Source organism: Cataglyphis hispanica, chromosome 23 (genome assembly GCF_021464435.1).
Source record: "Cataglyphis hispanica isolate Lineage 1 chromosome 23, ULB_Chis1_1.0, whole genome shotgun sequence".
NCBI lineage: Eukaryota > Metazoa > Arthropoda > Insecta > Hymenoptera > Formicidae > Cataglyphis > Cataglyphis hispanica.
The window spans coordinates 905558-924869 of record NC_065976.1 but is presented as its reverse complement, the minus strand read 5'-3'; the positions used below and the strand labels follow the sequence as shown (position 1 = coordinate 924869).

Genomic DNA, 19312 nt, shown 5'->3' with positions numbered 1-19312 from the left:
ATTTCTGCCTTACGCGAAGCAAAGAATGTATTTCATATTATGACAAAATTTTTATAAACTAATTATTTCGAAAACGAGAATTTTTGTATCTAATTTTTTTGTACTAAAAATTTGACCTGCTATTTGCATTAAATTAAAATTTACGTATTCATTTGCATACTGAAAATATTCAGGCACGATTATATTATCTAACCGAACATTGTAAATCACGTGTTTATATTAATATGCGTGATATAAAAATTCGCGATAATATATGAACAATCAGAGAAACGAGCAAAGGCTGAGACTATTGGATTTTTATTTTTAACACCTTTGCGGGATAAATACAAATTCCTTTTAAAATCAAACGCACGTTCTCTAAACCAATCCAGCATGTCGAGCAAAGCTGTCCGTACCATGTAGAAAAACATACGTGATTCGTATACAAACTGTATGTTTTGTACGATTTTTTTTGTATCAGAAAATTTGAAACAATTTGAGACATTGTCGAATAGAAATTCTTTCTTTTGCGAAATATTTTTGACAAAAGTTATATGAAAAATATCAATTTATTATGCATATACTTATATATAAAAATTGTTTCCACGAAATAATATAAATTTTTTTGCTTTTGTTATCTGAAATAAAATATTTATTAATCTCATTTCTTGAAATGAGATTCAATAAATATGAACATTATTACTTTTTACTGAGAATATTTCAATTGTAAAACATTTCAATTTTATTATTTTATGTTTATAAATTTAAATTTTATCTAAGTTTTAAAGAATTTTTAAGTTATTATAATTATTAAGTTATAATTCATATTTATAATAAGGCATTGAATTTTGCCAACAGATGATTAAATCGACTAATGATGTATCGGAAATAATGTGGTCCATCTTACGATGTGTATGCACTCTTGCATGCGCAATAAAAAAATCGACGAAAGAGATTTTATATATTCTAGAATAAATATTGTCTTTCAAGATAATGTGAATCTATATGATACATTATACTTATCTCATCAAACAACATTATGCAACATTTACATATAATTTATTCATAACTAGAATTATTTTTTATAATCTTCTTTCACATTATATTGAAATTATATAAAAATAATTTATGACTCACCGGCACATGATGCGCAACAGCGGAGTTGTAGCATAAAATGTTTTGATCTGTCAAACACAAATATATTGAAATTATATAGCAGTGTCCAAAATATAATAGATATTTAAAAAAATAATTTCTGCGCGCAATTAAATTTTTCAGTTACATCTTTTAAATATTTAATATAGAAAATGTCAAAAAGACATTATTTTTACAAAGACTTTAGAATAATATTATAAATAAAATTATTCTTGTATAAAATTTTTCTATTAATAAATTAAATAATTAATAATCTGAAATAAAATTGTGAAATATTTTCTATTTGTATTGCTACAAAAAAAATATTAATATTATTATTTATATTTTGTGATAAATACTTTAAGCATTTAAAAATAAAAAGGATATTTTATACACGATTTGATGTAAAATTACCACGGAGTTAAACGAGCAATTAATTTCACAAATAGAAAATTAAATAATTTATCAATTTTGCTCACCTCAGGGTTGCTCCGCCGTTGCCCGATGCCTCCCCGGGCCTCCTTCTCCTCCTCTCTCGTCATTTTCAATTGCTTCTTCATGATACTCACACAATGTTCACTCGCGAAAAGACGATTAATTGCAGTCGCGCCCGCTAATCATAAGATAATTCGATGATCGCACGGCACTTTATACGGCACTCCCGATGTTAATTATACGACGCGATAGATATTCGCTCGGCGAATAATAGTTTGAAAATCTCTCACTCGCTACGATTGTGACATTTGTTGCGAAAAAAATACAAGTTATTAATTATATTGCTTATTTTAAAGGAATAAATCGCACAAAATACTGTTTCGATAAATAGACTTATGAGCCATAAAATGTTAATTATAAGAAATGATTTCGTTTGACGTTCTTCTAGTAATTGTACGCGATGATATTTCGCGAGATATATATGACGCAGGAACTATTACCTTCTTAAATATCGCCGCGCGAACAATAACAAATTGACAAGGTCACTGACCGCGGTAATACGCGGCAAAGCAAGAGCGCCGGAATTTTTGTTATCGCGATCAATAATGATTGAAATACACGATTTAAATAAGATTATTTTTATTAATCAAACGCGTTTTATTCACGCTCGATTTTGAATCGATTCGTTCTGTATTTACTGCTTTTCATTAATGCTCGAAAAATTCAATAATTCATGAAGCGTTTTAACAAATCATCGAAACAAACGTCGAATATTAATTAGATAATTGATGAATATTAAAATATATAATTAGATACGACTATGTTTATTTAATTAAATGCGATTTAATAATGCCGATCAATTTCCAAGTCAATACGTTTCACATTTGGATGTTTTGTGAACAAAATCAGCAATTAATATTATTAACGCGCGATATTAACAATTAATATTACGCGAGAGAATTTAATAATTAAGATGCGATAAAATCCGAAAATGTATAATTAAAATTTATCTCGCCTATATTATTTCTATTCTAAAATACCTCAGAATATTATTTTTATTTAAAGAAATAGTTTCGCATAATGATTATTTTGATAAATAGTTAGCGTTTATGAATAAAGCGTGCGAAATAAATGTTAATTGCGAACAAGGAACAATCGCGTTTGACGTCTAGTACTTGTCGCAACGGTAGTTCGTAATAGTAATGCGTCATCAGCAGAACGACGAACGACTCGCGCGTAACATTCCATGTTTTCTCCCCTCTCCTTTATCCCACCCGAAGCTCGCCGCGTCACGCGTCTACGGCAAGGCCGCCAACTGTAAACATTGACATATTATTGTCTGCCTTGGCATTCGCGTGACGAGACTGGAATAAAGAAGGTGGTAGAGCAGGATTGGAATATAACGCGAGTCGTTCTCTTGATACATTGTATTATTTCGTGAACTATTCACTAATTACTATCGCGACAAGTATTAGAAGATGTCAAACGCGATCGTTCCTTGTAATTATCGTAATCAGCGGTTAACATAACGCGGTTAACATACGATTCATGAGTAACGGTTATGAAAAAGAAACAAGAACATTTTGCGCGAGACTTATTTTAAATAATATAGCGGGTAAATTTTTATTTTATATTTTTATTGATTTTTATTAATTAATTTATCGCATCTTAGTTAACTCGATATGCACTAATTGTGATTAGATGTGATTCGTAAAACTTTTTGAACACAAAACGTATTGATTTCGAGATCGAACGCTGTTATAAGTTTTTTAATTATAGACGTATTTAATGACATGCTTAATATAATGACGTGTTTAATGATAGATTTCAATATTTTCGTTCAATAAATCGGCGTTTGACATTTGTTGAGAATTTGTTAAAACGCGTGTTTTATGTAATTTATTCAATCAAAATCTATGACGTATCGGCAAGAAACGATAACATTACCTACAGATATTATATTCTACGGATATTTACATTTCATTCTAACCAGTATTTATTGGCAACAAATGTCGCAACTGAATTATCGTGGCGAGTGAATTTTAAACATCGAATAGATTATAGCCGCGTGCGATAAACATCGAAAATACCGCGTAAGTGCCACGCGATCATCGAATTTGTTGATTAGTGCCCGCAATTGTAATTAATCGTGTTTTCGCGAGTGAATATTGTGCGAGTGTCATGAAAAAGCAATCGAGAGTGATAAGAGAAGAGGAGAAGAGAAGGCCCGGGGAGGCATCGGGCAACGGCAGAACAACCCTGATGTAAGTGACGATTTACGTTATTTAATTTTTTGTAAAATTAATTATTTTTGTAAAATTAATTGCCTATTGTCTTCTACGATTATTATTTATTTTACATCATATTGTGTAATAAAATGCAAATAAAATAATCCAGCTTTTGTTTTTAAATATTAAAGTGATATTAAAGTATTTATCATAAAATATTATCATAATTAATACTTATATATGTCTAGAAAGAAATATATATATATAAAATATTCAAACATTTTATTTTAGATTTATAATATATATAACTTAAATTATTTATATAAAAGTTAAATTTTTATTTAGATTTTATATAAAACTTTATTTATATTTACATATAAATAATTATTTTTAACATTTTTTAATTAAATCTTTCTCCTAAATAAAATACTTAATGTGCGCAAATTATTATTTTTAAAAACATTTAATTAAAAATATTTTGGACACTGCTTTATAATTTGGATATATTTGTATTTTACAGAATCAACGTTATATACCACAACTCCGCTGTTGCGCTTCGTGCCGGTGAGTTATATAAATTATTTTTTTATTTTTTATATAATTTTTCTCTAGAAATTAATAAGAAAATCTTTAACTGTAAAGATTTTATATATTTTTTAACAAATTATATAATGTTTATTAAAAATACAACGATAAATATTTTTGTGTACGAAATTAATAGTAAAAGAAGGAAGTGATAAAATAATTAGATGCATAAATACATATATATTTAACTAATATTAAATAAATTCTTTCTCTCTCTCTCTCTTTCTTCCTCTCTCTCCCCTTCTCTCTCTCTCTCTCTCTCTCTCTCTCTCTTTCTCTCTCTCTCCCTCTCATTTTTTTCTCTTCATATTTGGATATGTAAAAATTATTAATTTTAAACTTTATATTTACGACAACATTAATTGTAATTTATAATGAAAAGGACTCCGTTACTAGAGATTTAGAAGAGATTTAACATTTTACATTTATTGAGATCTTACATCTTAAAATCATATATCCAAAGAATATAGCAAACATGTGTAAGAGCAGCTTGTTTAGGTATTTGATAGCTGTACAGAATAAATTTGTCGAATCGTAGACAAAGAGTTTTTTAAGAAAAATATCGGCTGGAAATATTTGCTGGGAAAAGTGCGCGACGATAACTATTGGGGAACGCGGCTTTTACTGTCTCACAGAACAACAGAAATCATAAGAAGTTGCGTCTGAGCTTTGGGATAACAACGGGCTGGAAAAGTAAGAAAAACAACATGAGATATAGATCGAAGATATCGAAATTAGATTATATTACGCATAGTTTATCGCATATTAATATCTTCAAATAAAACAGTTTTTAAATATGAAGTCGATTCGTTAACAAATATATAAACACTTCTTTAATATATTTTTATTATAAAAAATTTTTAAATTCTTACAAAAATATTACATAGGAAAATATAAATAAATATGTAATTATACACTGAGCCCAAACGTTCCGGCCAGACTTTGAAATTTTATATTAGGAAATTTAATTTTGAACAAAAAATTTCCAATAAATATGAGTCGAAAAATACTCCCTTAAAAAGTGAGCGCCCCAAAACCTCGGAAATCGCAGTTATTTTTACGATTGTTTATCAAAAATTTCAGAATTAAATTTTCTATAAAATCTCAAAGTCTGGCCGGAACGTTTGAGCTCACTCTGTATAATACATGAGAAATGTTCAATCAAATATTATATCAATACTTAATAAATATCTTTTGATTAATTCAAAGTAATTTATCTTTGACGAAAAAAAATTTTGGTAGAAATTATCATTTATTATGACTTCGATTTTCAATGTCAAATATCCTTGTAATCAACTTGTAAATAAAATTATATTTTGAATATTTGAAATTAAGTAAAAATAAGATTTCATTATTTATTTGTATCCAAAATATTTTATCCGCTAAAGATTAATTACTTTTTATTATTAATTATGCAAGATTATTGATTAATAATGCTAATTAATCAAAAAACTTTGTATTAAGTATTAATGTTGAACATGATAGTTGCAAAAAACATGACATATTAGAATTTTTATAAATGAATGTATTATTTTATTTATATCTATAATTCTACGATATATTTGTCGCGTTACAATAAGAAAATATATGACAATTCTAATAATTATAATAAAAACCTGATGCAATAACACGCAGAAGCGTGTCAATAATGTGTTTATATTTGTTGTATTGGCTGTTTCAAGTCATGGTACGACTACAAATTGCGATGGGAGCCGAAGGAGTATGGAGGAGTTCAGATGTTGCACGTGCCGTCTGATCACATATGGCGGCCCGACATAGTGCTCTACAACAAGTGAGTTTATCAGCTGCGCCTTGTTTCGAATTTTGATTATTATGGATACACATTGATCTGATATATACATATTGTAGCGGCACAGCATGTTGCCGAGAGAAAGAGAGAGAGAGGCATACCGGGTGTCGAGCGAGCACACGTTTAACATGGTGGTTTTGCGTGCCGATGCAAATTGCAATCAGCATCGAAATATTGCGCACGTATTTCTTTTTCATCGCGCACGATATGATATCCCGCGATATTGATACACGATGATTTTAATTTAGTTCTCCGTACGTTTGCTTTAGCTCATATTCAGGATAAACGGAAATAATTCACGATTCATAGTCGCTTGTAATCATTCATTTTTTTTAATCGATTTATTTATTTATTTTTTTTTTTTTTTAATCGGGTTGAAATTACAATTGGCTTTCGATAGCGCATACATATTTCTGTATTTTTGAATTATTGCAAATTAACATATTATTTTACTATTAAATATAAATTAATTTAATTTGAACGGGGAATAACTCTCGATATATTACAAGTCATGCTTGTACCGATATAATCGTTTGCGATGAATAATGAAACTAAATGAGAAACGAGTGTCCACTCGACCTCGACAGGAGAGGTACCATCGTCGTGCATATTGCATTTCAAAGTAGGACGGTATATTCGCGATGTGAACGGTACATCTCGCACTGTTGCATCGTTCCAAAAGTTACGGAAAAATGTGAAAGAGTTTGATCGGCGATTTTGAGGAAGCTCGTGAATCTTAAAATTCGAGGCAGTTCTTTGAACAAAACTTTTGATCGAATAATTATTATTTGCAACAACAGCTTTTTCTCTGTCATTTATCAATCACGCAAGAACTCTGACATTTTAAAGAAAAAGTTTAGCATTAAAATATAATATACGTGTAAAGATATTCTGGTAGAAATTTTTAAATAACGTTAAATATATCTCGAAAAGTATATGAAGTAGAAACGTGATAATGTTTATAGGATGCCATAACCATTTTCAAAAATATTCACCATAAATAAATAAAAAATACATAAATAAAATGCAAACAATATGCTAAAATGTTATATTCCAGCAGTTACGTCGGTAATCTTATTCTCCCCGTATGTATTATACATGCAAAATATTTTTGTGACGTTGTTATAAATGTTTCCATACATATGCAATAAATACGAGGGCGAAACGATAAAAATGCGCGATAATATAATAATGTGACGAAATACATAAAAAAGGTTTTTTATATCTTGAAGATTTTGATACGTTCACGTGCTTCCTCCGATCCTTTGCCGACTATCGACGTGAGAGAGTGGCCGTTGAATAAAACATGCACCGAACGTTCTGCTAGTACATACGCGCTATAATATGTTATTTATTGCGCGATAAATCACAAAAAAATATTTTTATATCGCGCGATAATTGAGACGCTTCCGGCGCTTTCACGAGCGGAACGTTTGGCACGCAGTATTGGCCTCAGAACTGCAAAGAGTTTTAGAGCCGCAAAGTGCCGCACTATCGCTTGTAATTATATCCCGGTTCTTGACATCCCTTCCCCACATTATCTGCACATATTTGCGTAACTTTTGTTGCGCTCGTTGCCTAACGAGCGAGAGCCAACTTTCCTCGAGCTTTTTCGCCAATTTGCCATGAAATTTTTAATTGGACCTATATTATATATTATTTCGCGCTTAACACGAGCCATTATCTTCGTCGCGAATATCGAAGATTATAAAGGGACGATTTATTATCGATATTTAGATAAAATTAAATTACGTATAAAAATTGAAATAAAACTTTGTCATAAATAAACAAAAATCTATATTTATTCATAGCTTTGTATCATAATATTATTTTTCAAAAAAAAATAGTAAAGTTTTTATTATTATATAATATTTATACGTGATGTTTAATCGTCGATATATCATCAAATATTTACGTTGCTTAATTACAAATTACAAATCCTATGTTGGCTCACGCTTGCGTGAGGCATGCGAGCGATGTAGTCATCTCATAGATTATTATTCATATCGCATGAAACATGGGCGCTGCGGCGAAACGTTGGCGCGAAGGAGCCCCGATAAATCGGGGCATCATGATCTCAGGGAATCGCGACGAAATGGCTGTGCGAGTCTGAACAGCCTTGATTCCCATCGATGAAACATTTATCACCGTATGCGAATGTATTGAGTATACGATAGATTGAGAAAATGCGCGAATGCAGGCAATCACTGTCAACAGCAACGTTTCGAACAATTCTCGATTTCGAAGAAATTTGTTACACAAAAATTTTTATTTGTTTGTCAAAGCCTGAAGATGCAGACGATGATTCGGATTAATATCTCATATCAAGTTTATTTAATTGATGGAGAAATCTAGTGTTAATATGTTCGTATTTAGACATTATTATTTCATATTGATGACTTTTTACGGTTACGTATTTTACGTGACAAGATTTTGCAAAATTCAGGAATGGTTATAAATTTATCGTGCAAACTTTATTTATATTCACACATAAAAATTCATTGCATCGTAACCTACTTTATTTTACATACGTATTTTTTTGCGCGACGTGTCCTATATTTTCTTCTTACTTATCTTTCTTTAAAAAATGTGATGAGATAATGATAATAACAATAATAGTAATAATCTACTTTCTTCAAACGAAGAATATCTATAGTTTATATAAGTCAGTTTTATTAGAACAGATCGTATATATTTTTATTAATTTTCTGATTAAGATTTTAAAAAATTGAAATATCAGGCTCTAATTTCGATCTAAAGCAGGATGATAATGATGATAAAATTTAATATTAATCGAAAGTTAAACTGTCGTGGCGATATATTTAACGAGATTTAACGAGATAGAAAACGAATAAATACACAGTTAACTTTTCATAAAGCAATATTTAATCAATATATCTGCTTTTAAAATAGATAACGGCATTTCTCCCCATTTTTCAGCTATTATAGCGACAAAAACTGTAAGCGAATAAAATTTTTTTTACGGCGAGAGAATATTGTAATTGATTAAATAATTCACTCATATTCCACATAGATTGTAAAACAATAATTCGCACAGAAGCTCGCCTTTCTCTGCATTCAAGACAAATACATTAATAATATCAAATTTACATATCCTATATATATTGTATATATATATATAGACACACATACACCGCTTAAATATATATATAAATCACGAATTCACTACGCCTGAATATGCAGCGAAAAGCAAACATTGTCCGTAGCCACTCGCTGACGGAATATTTCAGATATCGCAGACAACGTAATAACATAGAAACGCGCATCCATTTTCAATATATGTATATAGCTGCGTATAAAAAAAAAAAAAAATAAAATACGCACCGTCGAGCGTAACATTAAATGAGCTGTATTTGCAATTCGCATAGAAAATATTGGCAGTTAAATTTTTTATAATTTATGATGCATTTAACCTCTGATATATACGTTTTCTAAATATGTCTGAAAATAAGAGTTCTTCTCAAAGTAGTTATTAGTGATGATTGCAATTTTAACGATAGTCTAATAATAGAGACGCTCATTATATATATATATTGAGATATAAAATATTTTTTTTTCTCAGTAAAAGATCGATAAACATTCAACAATCAATAATAATTCAAGAATATATTTCTTTCTCATAGGTTTTCTTATGAATTCCATTAGTTCACTTCTTATTTTTTTCGTCATGATATCTTTGCATCGTCGCGAGCTCGATAAAATAAACGATAAAGAATAGAAGAAAAAAAAAAATAGAAACTGACAGATAAAAAAAAAACAGCTCAGCAGAAATTATAATTTATGTATCTCGTTAAATATTTAACGATACAATTTTGAGATTATTTATATAATATAAAGAATTACATTAAAAACATTCAAATAAAATATAAAATCGATTTTAAATAAATTATAGAAGTAACGTGTGTGCGCACAATAAATATTTTAATTCGGTTATCATGATTGATATAAATATAATAGCAGAAATTACATCAACGTATAAATTGTGAAGTGAACTTGACGTTTATATATGAAAGCGGCCGCTAATTTTCGCAAACAATCATTTTTTTCAGGACATGACTTTATTCATATATTTTTTGCTACTTTGAGAAGAGAAAATGAATATTGCTCGGTCCGTGAATTTCCCGCTGAATCTCGCAACAACCGCTCAACCTCGGCCGCGATTTATCGGAGACACTGTCAGAAAGAGGGTGCCGGATAGATATCGACTTAAAAAATGAATGAGGCAAAGTGCCATGCAGTTTTTTTCGGAAAACGTCACGCTTCTCGTGAACTCTCTAAGCGGCGCGATGGTTTACGAGTGAACTGGATACAGTATCAGCGCATATATATATTTATATCATCTGCTGCAGAAATTGAAATTTTTGCACGTTGAAATTTAAACGAAACTCGCGCTATCTCTTGTGTCCACGCTCTCGGCGAGAAACGTTTTCGAAAATTGAAATGCGTAGATACGCGATAAATTGATGACTTGACATAAAGCAGAACGTATAAAAATATCATGCTTTCGAAAAATTATTTTTCATTGTCTTTTTAAAAGTTTCTTTGCGACAGTTTTAATAGCACTTCAAAATCCTATGGATATTAGTTATCAGAATATTTATGAGTTTTATAGAGATCGATGTGTATCGTATCTTTTTTTTTTCATTTTTATTTAAATAAAACATTATTTGAGTACAAACGGCTTTTCTCAAGACTTTGAACTCTTTTTTTTTTACGCCGAGTGTTCGATTATATATACGAGGGATGCGATAAGAGAATAAAGGATCATCGGTTAAATATATTTTCTATTTAAGTTAAACGGAATTTATTGAAAAGTTATTTAATTTATTCGTTATTTGATTTTTGCGAGATCCCAATGCGGGGAGGGTCACAAAGCTACATTAAACCTCGTCGCGAAATAAAGTTGAGTTTTGCACATATTTGCATACGTTGTGAGCCGCAGGCTCTAAAGGTTTTCGTTCACCACGTTCAAATATTCTCATTGGGCGTACGGTAAACTCTGCCAACAAAGAGCCTCAGCCCAGAAATGCAATACCGTGAATCTTCGTGAAAGCATTACGTGTGTGATTACATCTTCCCGAATTTATATATATTACATTCTATATCTCCGTCCAAATTAAGAATATAATTAACTTTATCATTATTCAGTAACATAATTAACAATTTCATTTGTATATACGCATTAATGTAATTAATATCAAAGAGTTAATTAATATGAAAAAAAAATAATAATAAAGTAATATCAAAAATCTTTATGAGAGATGTTTTAAAAAAAAACCTTGATTTTAATTAGAATGATAAAGCAATAATATAGTAATTAAAGGTTTGAAATAAGAATAAAATTAAATGTGTCGCAATATAACAACTATATATGTATACGAAATAAATGACAATTTTTGATTTTTATTATTTATTGTTAGGTGCATTTATATTTTCTCGACGCGTTTAATATCGCAATAATATCGGGAGCATACGGGTTTTACGCGCGTAAATTTCCCAATATTTTATTTTTAAGAAAAAATCGTAACACACACGTATATACACACAATGCGATGAGGTTCGCGTAAAGAACGAGTTATAAAATCGATTTAGCGAGTGTTCACTCGATTTTAACGCGATGAATTATGAATTTTCGTGTGCCCGGTTATCGAGTATGAAACATTATTCTATAGCGTTAATAAAACTTTTCGATTACACGAAGACATCATTTCAGTGGTAAAGGGAGTGGTAAAAGGAGCGGCGTATTATTTCACGCGATATGCAAATTTCACATATGCGGCATATACGCAAGCATATCCTATTCAAGAAATGGATTTAGAAATAAAGTTAATCGTGGTAATAAAAATTAATGGAAGAAGTTGAAAAATTGAATGTGGTCATTTGAAACGCTAAACACATCGTGTTGGTATAACAAATGCGTTAAAATAAAATATTCATTAATTACGCCGATTAGATTTAATTTGTACGCAACAGACATGGTTAGCTAGAGTTAATGAAATGATTGATTATTTAAGAAGAACTTTTTGAAAGTGCAGCTGATGTAATTCTTCAAAAACTTTTCGGCGTGAAATGTCGACAAATTTATCGAATCGGAAACTCCGTTCCTCACAACTTTTTCAATATTCGGCGTGTAATATCTCAGTACCGAATCTCTAATCAATATCCGCCCCGGTGTCTCATTAACGGCTCCTCCGACGCCATCTCTCACAGCGATCATTCGTTTCCAATTATCGCGTGTTAACCGACATGAACTCGATCATGAAGTTGCCGAGTTGTTACATCATACTAGACTAACGGATCATAGTTGTATAATGAGATAGCGATAAACAACGATTAATATGCTTTACACGAAAACGATGAATTTACACGCGTCCCTCGTGAATTCCCGCGTTGGCAATATGATCACGTTTTTGCTGGCAGTCGGTGTAACATCATTATATTAACAGATTCGCATTAATGAAGCATTTCATATCGGATAAATGTCGTGTTTACGTCAGAACATACTCTTGGGTAATCGTCTCCGGAGTGATTGATTGACGCTTCTTCTTCAGTAATCGGTAATAAAATTTAATTTTATACACAAAATTGGGGAGATAACAAAATTATTAAAATGTCCAATTATATCGTTTTTCATTAAAAATCGTGTTTGCATTTTTCGCGTTATATTATTAATTAAAAAAAGAAAATACTTTGCATATAATATTTAATCTCGTAAAATAAATTCTTTGACATTTCTTGATGTCGTGCAAATGTCAAGAGGAGTTTCTCGACCGCATCGCCGAAATATCACGTTAAGATATACCTGTATCTGTAACTATATATTTAAGCAACACTCGCGAGAGTGAGACGATGAAGCGTGGTCTCGACAGGGGCATGAATTAGGTGACACGAATCGCCGTCATTGTCAGCGTGATCGCGGGGGTGTCGTAGGTCCGAGACAGCGCTATTACATTCAGAGATCTGTGTGAAAGAGCCGGGCTTGCGAACGTTCCGAGGATCTGCGGCAACGAGATTGACGGTACGTGCTGCCAGACGCACGAAACGCGAGATAACACACCTACGCGTCCTCAGTTGCATACGTAAACAACGCATCCCTGGCATTTACATAGGGTGTCAAGTTTCCAAATGTCCTTAATATACGTGCTTTCGTTGCTTTAACTTTCAGAGAAACTGAATAATGCGATAATCGTGTTTTTACAAAGAAAATTGTTGTTGCTTTTAGACTTTTTTATTAACAATAAATTTTATTCTTAAATTAAAATACTAATAAATCATATTACTCTGCATATAAAAGAAATTAATAAAAAGACATAAAAAATATTTTATGTCGTATATAGGAAATAAAATATTTTTTAATGTCTTTTTGATATGTCATGTATAGGAAATATCAATCTATCATCTTTAATCAATCAATAATTTGTTTTAAAAAAGAAAATATTTGTATTTCAAATAATTGATTACTAAATATTCTATGTTAATTGTTAAGTATTAATGAAGAAAGCAAAGATAATTTTTTAAATGTATAAATAGTTTTCAAATATCTTTTTTTTTTTTTTTTCAAAAATAGATCAGGGATTGTTGAAAAATAGATTGGAATATTACTAAATTATATATTCTGTGGTACTAAAAGTAAGAAATTTAAAAAATGTGGAGTTGACCAGTCTTCTGAGAGACTTAATTAAAACAAAAGTAATATAAATTTGCATGACAATTGCAAGAATAAAAATGTCGTAGAAAGTTTCAATATGCAAACGGTGAGATACAAAGTCGGGCAATAATTTCAATGTGAATTCTCGAGCTGGAAAGTAAAAGGATTAAGCGAACAGCGCGAATCTAAAAGATTATAGAAACACCTGGAGCTCGCTTTACAGTTGTTCGATACGCATAGCAATAACAATCCTCTTCCTTTTGACTTGGCAATGCGAGATAGAAATGCATCAAGAAAGAAAAAGAAAAGACTCAACATCGTTATCAAAGAATAACGTTTTTCCTTCCGTTTATATTTTTCTCCATTATTAACAATTTCAAGTTTTCTTATGTCAATTGATGCTTGCATATTAAGTAGGTATTATTTTTATTGGAAAATATTTGTATTATCTTTTATGTCAGTTCTTGCTCTGAGAAATGTCGGAACGTTTCTCAGACGATTCGATTGCGAGTTAAGAGGTCGAGCATGAAATATCAATCAACCGCATTTCAAATGTGTTTTTATTCTATTTTGTAAGCAATGCTCATAAAGAATTTCCATCATAAACGCGAAAGAAATACTTTTTGAATTTCTTGAAAAGCAATTTCCAATAAGAATTTTGGAAATAAAATAATATTTATAGAAAACATGAATCTTTATTTTAATTGCAGAACTTTGGGGTAAAACGTACATTTTGCGTTTATTTTACTTTTCTATTATTTATCTTGCCACCCCTGTACACTTGACGATTAGACGACAAACAGAACGGAGGGAGAAGGGTAAAGAGGAAACATCGCTTAATTAAAAGCCTCTGGCTTGAAGTTTCTTTTTTCTTTCTTTTCGAAAGCGGATGCGGTGAATTGACCGAAAACAACATTGGTTTCCCCCGCGAGGTTTATTTTATTTCGAAAACTTACCAGCTACTTCGAAGAAAGCCGTGGATCTCTCGTGAGAGCTCTCGCTCAGATGCTTAACTTTAACTTAATCTGCTGTTTGTCCGTGCAACTTTGAACTAACCGAAATGCAAGATGCGTAGAACGTGTACCGAGATTCAATTATATTGCACGCAAAATCTTACGAGAATATGGCAAACAGTACATAATTATAAAATACACGGTATTCCGCAAAGCATCTGTAAAATTTATCTTACGAATTCTCTGAATATTTTAAAATAAATTTATAAAGACATCGTAATAACATTATCTAAATTTTATCTATTAAAAATAATTTTACATTAAAAATTTTTTTGCGAAAAGCTTTCGAGTCCAATTAAATCTTTATTATCATATTTTTTTCTTTTCTTATCTTATTTTTTTATCATAACTCTTCGTATCATATCTTATCTTTATTTTATATTGAAATTATGTTAAAAACCGTAAATTTCTTAAATTTTTTTTCATGAAACTGTATAAGAAAATGCATTACTTTTTTAAGACAATTTATAAAAAATTTATAGATATAAATATTATAAGATAAACGAATGTGAATAATGATAATAAGATTTCGTTAAAGACAATCAAGAAACTAATACTTTTTCTTAAAAAAAAAAATGATATTACAAAATAGTATTTAGAAGAGTAACATCTCTCTTTCTCTCTCTCTCTCTCTTTTTCTCTTTTAAAATTTATGGTATCCGTTGAAAACTTTTCGCTGGAAAAATGTTCTAGGAAAGGTATAACTTCAAACGTAAAATATAACAGAGATAAAAAGAGAGATATATACATATATATATATATAAAAATAACTTCTTTTTTAGGCTACACAGAATTTTTTGAAATAAGAATTTATATATACCATTCAAATTTTAATTAAATGAGTGTGATAATCTTTAGGTAGCGCTTGAGTCGTGTTGACAACGACCATCTTAAACTATTAAGTTCTTAAGCGATCAATACGAACACATACCTCTTCGAGAATTAATCTCGTCAGTCAACACAGCGATAGTGGACTTAACATGTTGCTTCAATAACATCGTTCTCTATTTGTTACATTATTATTAGAAAATTTTAATATTTATAAGTATACAGTTTCTTCTTTATTAATACTTAATTTTTTTTGCAAGTTAATATTTTTAATTAGAATAATTAAAAAGAATAAATTTGGGTAGTTAGGTGATTAAGCTTTTATTTTTATTAGATTCTAATTTTAAAAGCTATTTTCTTACAAAAAAAGAAGTGAGAAATTAATAATCTAAATCATAATAATAATTTAATTTTTATCGATTAATCTATCAGGGAATTATTTGTCTTTTTCATTTTCTTTCTCTCCTTTTCTTCCTCGTTTTTTCAATTTTAACCGATTGTGAGCATAATGATGAGGTAGCATCATGGGAGCATTTCGATTTAGAGACTAATACATTCATCGTGTTTAATCTGAAGCTATGCTATAGAAACTGCTTTCACACTGCAATGAATAGACGAACAGAATATCCATTTGTTCATTACAATAATATCGCGGATGATTAAATACTTTGTACAGCAAGCATCAATCAATTATCGCAAATTTCCATTTATCCGTAGCGTTTATCGCATAATGTGGAATAGAATATTTGATTTGGAAATAACAAAGAATTTAGAATTCAATATTTGATTCACGAGAAGTATTATAATGGCTAACACTTGATTTGTCGAGATTCTAAATTTATATGCTTTGCTTTCTTTAATTATAAATTAAAATGCATTGAAAAATATTTTACAAATTTCTCTTTAAAAAATTTTATTATTATCTTAAATTTCTTATTATGAGTAAAAAAAAAGAGAATAAATATTTTTTTTGTTTTACTACTGCAAAGGATAATTCAAATCTGATTAGTTGCATTTTTTTTTAAGAACTTAAGATAAAATATCAATAATCTTTTAAATTTAATCATGTCGGCTGTTGGGGCAAAAAAGTAGTTACTCTTGCATGTATTATCCGATTAATACTTTATTTCAATAACATTAAATTGAAACATTTCTACGCGTATTTTATTTTGTTTTCCAACCCGCAGAATTTAACTGAATGATTTTTTGTGCGAAAAACGCACCTGGTTCAACACGTTACTTACATTACGTCGCGATAAAAATTTTTTTTAGTGCAACGCGAACAGCTTCCACGTTTGAAAGTATATTGCTCTCGTATTTACGTTGCAGTAAAAGATAATTAAATAAAGGTAATGTATGAAGTAATGAAGCAAATTTTTACATCACTTTTTCAACGATGTTATCCCAACGAATGTGCAATTATATTAACATCTGCTGACAAGCTTCGTTTGTGTATAATTATAATAATGATACATCAAAGATTAGCATCTATTACGCAGATTAACATTTACGGAAAAATTTATTTAAGGAATGATAAGAGAGCGGTGTCCCTCCATGTATTACTTTTATACATCAAATGCATATGAAGAGGTTGCTAATAACGATGAGAAATAATGAAAGGGCACGATAGCAAATTGCCATGCGATTACATCTTTTTTGCTATCGAAACACTGTCTCCCTTTCTCTCCTTAGGCGTTTTCCCCATGGATTACACCTCAAACATAGTGTATACTTGTAATGGAAATCAATATTGCCCCATAGCAATAATGCCTCATAGAAACTGCCGTTACACGATGCAATTATCGACCACTCGACGAACGTGTCAGGAACGTAATGAAGGGGATCAATGGATTTTCAATTGCCAGTATGGCACGGATTCGCGCCAGAACTTCGAAATAATGCCGGCGCGCTGTATAATTGACCGGCGTTATTTCCTGCTGCGAATTATAACCAGTATCTCTCACTCACTCTCGTCTCTCTCACGTGCGCGCTAATGAGATTCAGAATATTAACAATCAATTTAAGTAGCATCAATGTCACGCATTACGCGATGACAAATCAGGTTGAAAAGCATGGCTACGCAAAATTAATAAATTTCACCATGAAAGTGAGATGCGACGTTTGATAATTATGATTAAAAGTATAATAATAATTAATAGTATAATATAATTATGTCATTTGTATATAAAAATACAAAAATAATTGTTATTATAACGTAATGTTATGTGCCATTATTCTCAAATGAGAGAGGAGAGCGTTTTCTTACGTTGGAACATAATACTTCAAAAATATGACGTACTTAGAACGTGTCTCTCATGAGATGTTTAAAATTTTTTTAATGCTAAAAATAATTTTTTAGAATTTTCTGAAACACTGTAAACTCACATATACTATATTATTTTCTTAAGTTTTTGAATTACGATGTTACTATATTAATACATACAGAGACACTTTCTTAAAGTCGAAATAAGCGTGATAATGCGTGGTAATGCATCTTCATTATTCATGATATTTAATTAAAGTTCCTCATAATGTCGTAAATTACAATTACACTGCCTGCGCGAGTAAATCCTGTTCACCATATAAATACAAGACTGGTAGCTAATAGCTTAATTATAAGCGACTTCTCTTAACGACTTAATGAAAAAGACCTGAGTGCAGTGCGTTTAAGTTGCGATAAAAAGTCGAGGCCGTTGCTTTTGCCTCGCATTTTCTTCCACCTCATTAAGAGCTATTCTTGGTTTTAGTTCTTAAAACTTAAAATGCACAAACGGTCTAGAAGAAAACCTTTTGAAGTAACTTGCGCATGTAAATACCATTTTCTTATCGAGTATTCAACATTTGTACGTAGTTCCGAAGGACGCATTATTGTGCGGGGTTCTCGAAGAGAAGTAAGAAAAACACTCCGATGTGTGGAATATCAAAATATAGAGATGACAATACTCATATTTTCCTGTAATTTCCTGTAAAAATCTTATATTTTAACAAATTATTTTCATTTATATTTCTTTTTTACTTAGATTCTATTGTTGTAGTAAAAAATACTCTCAAATAATCCATAATTAAGAAGATATCTAATTAAATTAATATACTAAAGTATACTTGAGAAAGAGAAAGAGAGGGAGAGAGACCCTAATGTAGGAAAAAGTCAACTCCTTTCTTATGAAAACGTCGAAGGATTGATAACATTTAAGTTATAAATAAAAACGAAAGAAGCTAAATTTTGAGACGCAAAGAAATAATAAAATTTAAGGAAATATTTACGATTAAATTTTATCGTTATTTTATCTAGTCTTTAATCAGAATCCGTTCGTATGGAACAGTTGAGAGAGAGCGATTAAAACAAGCAAAACAGCAATACATTAAAGCTTGGCGGACAAACCGTGGCAGGAATTGAATCGGCGTCTTTTCAAACGATAGGGTCGGGAGATGCTCAACTTTTATGCACATAAAACTCACGAACTCCAGTCGGAGTACTTACCCATCCTGAACACAGTCGGATTTAGATTCATGAGGTCCCCGCAGGCCTTCGTGGCGACGCGACTCAACTTGACCGGACTACCGCCGGACTTATTCTGGGCAAACGTGCAGAATGTAGGATTACCTTGCGGAGAAAGGAAAATACAGGGAC

At 30.4% G+C, this 19312-nt stretch overlaps 1 protein-coding gene across 2 annotated transcripts in view; it reads left to right on the top strand.

The window, feature by feature from the left end:
- LOC126857932 (acetylcholine receptor subunit alpha-like) overlaps nt 1-19312 on the top strand; it is a 151439-nt gene that overhangs the window by 57717 nt on the left and 74410 nt on the right. The window contains exons 1-3 of one of the 2 annotated variants that reach the window (XM_050607845.1): nt 2919-3812; nt 4297-4340; nt 6044-6153. In XM_050607845.1, the coding sequence (XP_050463802.1) occupies nt 6098-6153 (56 nt within the window). In that variant the 5' untranslated portion in view covers nt 2919-3812; nt 4297-4340; nt 6044-6097. Of the gene's footprint in view, nt 1-2918; nt 3813-4296; nt 4341-6043; nt 6154-19312 lie in introns of those variants that run through there. The other variant, XM_050607844.1, reaches the window with a different exon arrangement.